Source organism: Pecten maximus, chromosome 1 (genome assembly GCF_902652985.1).
Source record: "Pecten maximus chromosome 1, xPecMax1.1, whole genome shotgun sequence".
Lineage (NCBI taxonomy): Eukaryota > Metazoa > Mollusca > Bivalvia > Pectinida > Pectinidae > Pecten > Pecten maximus.
In genome coordinates this window covers 23,892,076-23,899,312 of record NC_047015.1, presented here as the reverse complement: position 1 = coordinate 23,899,312, position 7,237 = coordinate 23,892,076, and the positions used below count along the sequence as shown (strand labels likewise).

Sequence of the window (7,237 nt, the reverse complement as noted above, 5' to 3'; positions counted from 1 at the left end):
GTGTTTTTTTCAATATGTTATTCTGATAATAATTTTTTATCTTACAAGGATGGGGCTGCAGGGCTGGACATACAGTAAAAGGCACAGGGATATGATTTCATATCAAACACGAGATATCTAATTGACAACTTTAGTCTTATACGTGTACTAAATACGAACAAATGGGAATAAAGGGCTTTATTATAGAACAGTGAGCTATTTGAATATATTTCTCCGATCGCTTTTCTCAATGTTTCGGAAATAGCCCCTGTGAAATAAACACAGATCAAAATACTCATGTAATGCAATTAAATGTAATCACAATGTTTTATAAAATGCAATTGAAGTCATCAGTATCAATTTCGATTCCTGTTAAACCAAACACTTTCCGTGAAGAACTCATAGTTCTGGTACAGGTAGAAGAAATGTGTTTCAAAGATCACCCTTTGGAGAGGGATATGACCAAAAAAGGTATGGATGGATTAAATGATCTCTTCAATAAAACAACTTCTTTGACGAAAAGCAATATAAAAGGTCGTGTTAAAGGAATGGTATTCAGAGAATATTCCATATTTTCTTGTTTTTGTCTTAATTTGAGAACATTAATGCGACATTTATACGACTGTTCAGACCCTCGCCATAAATATCTGTCAATGCTGTTACATCATTTGCCGTCATGCTTTCCTTTCCTCGGGGCATACAAGTACATTGCAATCGCATAACAAGCAATTATTCAGAGATAAGTTTTTGTCAGGCTTGTTTACAAAGGGGTTGACGTTATTAAGAGTAATTGTTAGAATGAGATATATTTGATATTGTTATAAATGATTACTTTCAATTTCAGTATGGTATACTCCAATGTCATACACCAAACCTTCATTAACAATATACAAGGAGTTTTCAACAGGAAAATCTATTTTCTCCTTTTCCTGCTGTTCTCTTGGTCAACCCTGACACATCCTTACAGGACAGCTTACTCTGTTTATTCCAGAGAACAAGGCACAATGATTTGACATATTTTAGATTGTGCAAAAGATTGAATGACTGACCATAATGTGATGTATCGTGAGGATATTATTATGTTTTAGTTATTTTTTGTAATGAAGTGTTTAAATGCAACATGCGTTGATATATCATTGAACCATTGTTAATTTGCGGGACATTATGTAGTATATGCAAATAAAAAAATATAAACAACGAGTGATAATAATAATAACAATAGGAATAAAAGAAATAAAAAAAATAGCAAACAATGTCATTTCATACTATGGGTAACATAATCTTTACTTTTTGTTCTGTGTTCTGACTAAACACACTATCACTGACAGGCTCAAAGGCATGTATTAAACAAGAACATGTCAATATCCCTTCCCGTAACCTAGTGTCTCTACTAATACGTCAGTAAGCTTCTTGTAAAGACAAACCTTCACTTTACCAGGTGACATATCACAGTGTACCTGTCCGCCCACTATCAGTTACACATCTTTCGTAGTTTAACCGAAACACACCGCCAAACCAATCAATAAAATGCTAATCATTTTAATGACACTTTTAAAGTACAGTACTCAAGAATTAACAGTATAGATTTAGCATCCATCACAAATATCAATATAATTTACATAATATGAGCAATTACAAATATAAACCTGATGTACGCCACAATATGATCACGCATATATGTACAACACCTCAAACAGAAGAATCATATATAGTTGATATCACCATAAGAATATATAACATATGAAAACACTAGCGGTAGCGATAGTCTGAGCTAAAAATACAGGTAAAATATCACAAGACCTATTGTGATAAGCACATTACGAAAATAGATCGTCATGGTCCATTGATGCGCCACGCGTTGTGAACAAATTGCGATAACAAATAAACTGAAATTGACATATCAAATCGGAATTTTACGCTACCCATGGATCCATGTACACAAATATTTCTTGTCGACGCTGCAGTTTGTTTACATTTTACTTTGAACGATATAGAGTTAATCCGTTATTTTACTTTTCTTTTTTCCAGGATATTTTTATCTATCTTGACGATTTTATCTTTTATACCAAATTCTTCATATCTTATATGTTGACTGTTGAATCTTTCAAATATGATAAAGAGAAAATAAACAGCATTAAGAAACATTACAAAATATCAAAAGAAGATACAGTTGGTGATTCGAACTTCGAAAGTTTAGATTGCTTAGCGGTGACTATATCATATAAGCTTAGCAGACTTGTTAATAAATGAAGTTTATATTACATTCTCACATTTCATCAACTTTTTTTTTTTTTTTTTTTCACAAACTCATCGGAGGATCACTCTTTGAGAACAGAATTATAGAATTTTAGTTGTGTTTTGGTACATTAAATAGAATAAGACATTACAAACGGTAAAACAAATTACGTGAATTCGGGTAAATTCACTCGAAAGTTGCAAAAAGCAATGATGTAACTTTACGGTCATATAATGAAATATCCATTGAAAGTGAAAAACACATTTTTTTTCGCAAAAACCCCCCCCTATTTATATGCTACAGCTTTTAGGTATTATTCAAAAGCTCAGTTTTTGACATTTTTAATTTTGAAAACGGTCACCGTTAGGTCGAAACACGGCAATATGCGCCTTACCTCTTCGTTAATATTCATTTTGGAATACTTACACATCCTAGTATATAGAAGCAACCACTAAACTATATATCACAGTTACAATTCAAAATAAATATCACAGAGCTTTGACTGTTGTCTAATGTTATTTAGATACTCCTCAGGTCAAATGTGTTTTCTGAGTTGGTCTCGCACTTTGGACCATATCCATACAAGCGAAGCTTCCCATATTTGACATTCTCGAATACAGTACATATCATTTAAAGTTTTTGTAGGTTTAGTCCATCAATATTCCATTCAAATCACGTATAATCTTTAATAAGAATACGACTAATACATGCTTAAAGCAGAATGAAAAGGTTAATGTATTTGGTTTTAATCAAAACGGTAACAATAAGACATTTGGCAAAATATTCTTTCTTGTGATTTAAGGAATAACTCAATAATACTGTAGCTAACATCTAAAAAGTTATCTCCATTAGAGTGGTCATGGAATTATTGTGAACTTTATAATGTAGTACCCAACAATTTCATTTATATCCTCGTGATTACTTATTTAATTTGTTTACATATTGGGAAAGGTAATATAAATATAACTAATTACCATAATACTTTTTATGGTTATATTAATAATGATAAAGAATTACAGAGTAATTAATACATAAACGTTTCGTGCATTAAACTTGATGCCCTATAACTGTTACCGTTATTAACAACAGTTATTTGACTAATATTCCATTCACCATGTGAAAAATAATCACGTTTGGTGGGGTATAACACACTATCAATAAGTAACTGTCTTCGTCCTAATGTCTCCTTTGGCATTTCCTCACTTTTGGTCTTTAGATGAGCGTTCAACAGAGTCAGAAAAGCTGTGGGTTTTGTTTCCTGGCCGAGGCATGTTCCAGAGTCTATAAAATTGGTAATTGCTGCTCCTGTTCAGCACTTACCATTTTAGGAGTGGGACAAATGGCTCATCCGTTGTCAGTATAATGTGATCGAGTTTGTTGTGACCTGCTGGATGTCTTCGACAGTGTGCTTCAGTGAGGTAGCACTTTAAAGACGACATCCATATTGTCCATGATATTTATGAATATGTCGCACACAAAATACGCACGCATCTCGCACATATCGGATACCGTCCTTAGATTACCATAGCTTTTGATATGACGTAAAACAATAAAAACCTTTCCAAACCTCGTTACAACTAGTCCTACCTCGGATGATAACGAAGGATGATTCCAAAAACTATTCTAAAAAATACCACCGCGCCAACTGTACAGTCGATGATAATTCCTTAACTGCCATCGCCTTCATCATCTGTTGAATAACAATAACATAATTACCGAGATTAAGAATTAATTAACTCACTAAAACACAACCATCATCTTCATCAACCAATAAATACCCATCGTTGCGATTATAACACACACATAATATATATAAAAGGTGAATGTATAAAAAATAACAAAAAACAGACTTTGCATATATATATATAGATAATAAATTGTTTTTATCCTTACGGACCAATTATATATATATAAATGAAAAGCACACGTACCCAACTCAGTCACACATGAGGCAACATTCTGTGCTTTTCTTCATGGAGCGCCCTATGAAAAATATACCACCATGATTCACAGTTTCTCCTCCCAGTACCTCTCGTTTGTCAAGTTAAGGAGTAATGCAAACATTGATATTCTTATAAAAATCAAGATTATTGGAAGTAAATGTCCACAATGCATACTATTATTTATTCGGCGGATGATATTATCCTTAGAGGAAATCGTTATATGGATATCAACTGAGAACATAGCAGTACAACCAAAAACATCTAGGAATTGAAACTAGACCAAAAGAAATTTGGTTGTTTGCCAAATTTAGATTAATTTAATCAAATTAGCAGCTTACCGTCGGAAGTTACCTCGTCTTCTACGAGAACGGCAACTGAAGTGAAATCATACATTGTATATAAACTGTGTTTGGATGTCAATTACAACTCTAAGTAGAGAGTGTTTGTGTTTACCTACACCAGTTAAGTATGCCATCAAATTAAGATCCAGTCTCTCGTCTCGGAGTAGGGTTTATTGCACATTTCTTTCTTTCTTTCTTTTTTTTCTTACTTTTGAGTTCCTACTTGAACAATCAGCTTCTGTCACAGACCCTTCAAACTCGTCAATCCTTTGGTGCATTTCCTACAAGTCTCGACTCCTGTCTGACCCTGGTACATCCCGAGCTGTAGGTGCCCTGTGGGCAGTCAACTGCAAACGATACTCAGAGTAGTGGTCCATACCATAGATTGAGGATTTTTTTTATTAGGAAGGGATGTATTAGACACAACACGTATGTTCAAATATTTAAAAACTTATTTAAACTAATCTGGTATCAATGTTATTATTAAATGTTTCTACACCTGATCTTATGAAGCAAGTATTATCAATTTCATGGGTATATTTTCCCCTGACTGAAAGTACATTATTGTATTTATGGGTCTTAAAATGAAATGCAATGAGAGTTGCCGAGGAAAACATATGTTATAATACAGGTGTTTATCGCCTTTTCACAATAACACCAATGAAGCATAATAGATTCGAGAAAGAAATTCAAGCCACCTTGACAACAAACCACCCTCGATATTATGAAGTTTTATATCATGGGCTCTGTTACAATATAATCATATGTTACAAGTTAAAGATTAAGCGAATATCGAAACAAAAAATGAATTAGCTCCGAACAATTAACGTAAATAGGGACAGTTTCACATCCAAACCATGCTAGCGGACTGTAATGTTATCGTGGCACGAAATGCATCGAATCTTTTAATCACAGCGACTAGCTATTCGCATTGTTTGATGAATAAACTATAATTTCATGATGATATAGTGCACGAATTCCAGATCATACATAACATATAGATCATTTCATCGTTTGTATCATATCACGCCCGATCTACTTATGATAGTGGTTAAATATAAATCCGAGTCCACAAACATTTTTCGTTTATTTCCATTTTAATTAGAACATGCACGAACTTTACCAACACCTTTCCTACCACTTAATTCAAAGCTAATATTTTACATTATAGTGACCCTTTCAAGCCTTCATGCGATCGGCGCGATACGTTTAGATTACTACTTTGATTGAGATTTTAGAAATGCTACTATTGTGGAAAGCATCAGACATGAGTTTACCATGGCTCTGTTACAGTCAGACGTCAGAGAAGTATGTATGAACAACGAGGAAAATTGTAGCTCAAGTTATGTTCAGGTGCTAAAGAATTTAAAACCACAATCTTTTCCTTTCATTATAATGTTCGAGAACTGTTGGAAGCATAAATCGGTTGTGAGAAAAAAGTATGATATGATGACATTTATATGGACATTTAACCGGTTAGCTAATTTGTATTTGTTCCTGCTTCAAAGTCAAATTTATGCTATGAATCTAATCTACATATTTAATCATTGGTGCTACACCTGTGTATATCTTTAGAGTTTTTCAATGTCTCGTTTGTATTTACATATAAAATACGTTAGTCACTTACTGTTTTTGGATGACAATGTAACTCGGAATGCCCAAAGGATTCACAGCATTGGACTACACGTCACGTGTGACGGGCAAACTAATCCAACGGACACCATTGATGGACACAAAACTCAAACGTACACCAATGATAGGCAAACCACCCAAACGTACACCAATGATGGGCAAATCACCCCAACGTACCCCAATGATAGAAAAACCACCCCAACGTACACCATTGATGGACAGACAACCCAAACGTACACCTATGATGGACAAACCACCCCAACGTACACCAATGATGGACAAACCACCCCAACGTACACCAATGATGGACAAACCACCCTGACGTACACCAATGATGGACAAACCACCCCAACGTACACCAATGATGGACAAACCACCCCAACATACATCATTGATGGACAGACAACCCCCAACGTACACCAATGATGGGCAAACCACCCAAACGTACACCAATGATGGACAAACTACCCCATCATACACCAATGATGGACAAACCACCCCAACGTACACCAATGATAGGCAAACCACCAAAACGTACACCAATGACGGACAAACCACCCCAACGTACACAATGATTGACGAACCAACCAAACGTACACGAATGATGGACGAACCAACCCAACGTATACCAATGATTGACAAACAACCCCAACGTACACCAATGATGGAGAAACTACCCCAACGTACACCAATGATGGGCAAACCACCCAAACGTACACGAATGATGGACAAACTACCCCATCATACACCAACGATGGACAAACCACCCCAACGTACACCAATGATAGGCAAACCACCAAAGCGTACACCAATGACGGACAAACCACCCTAACGTACACCAATGACGGACAAACCACCCTAACGTACACCAATGATGGACAAAGCAACCCAATGTACACCATTAATGGACAGACAACGCCAACGAACACCGATGATGGACAAACCACCCCAACGTACACGAATGATAGGTAAACCACCAAAACGTACACCAATGATGGACGAACCAACCCAACGTACAACAATGATGGACAAACCATCCCAAAGTACACCAATGATGGACAAACTACCCCATCATACACCAATGATGGACAAACCACCCCATCATA

General features: G+C 35.3%; 1 protein-coding gene across 1 annotated transcript; it reads left to right on the top strand.

Annotated features, from left to right (window-relative positions):
• The first annotated feature begins 6,465 nt into the window (after positions 1-6,465).
• On the top strand, positions 6,466-6,963 carry LOC117335240 (salivary glue protein Sgs-3-like). Its single transcript, XM_033895258.1, has one exon. It carries the CDS (start codon positions 6,466-6,468, stop codon positions 6,961-6,963), a length of 498 nt encoding a protein of 165 aa, XP_033751149.1.
• Positions 6,964-7,237: the final 274 nt, after the last annotated feature.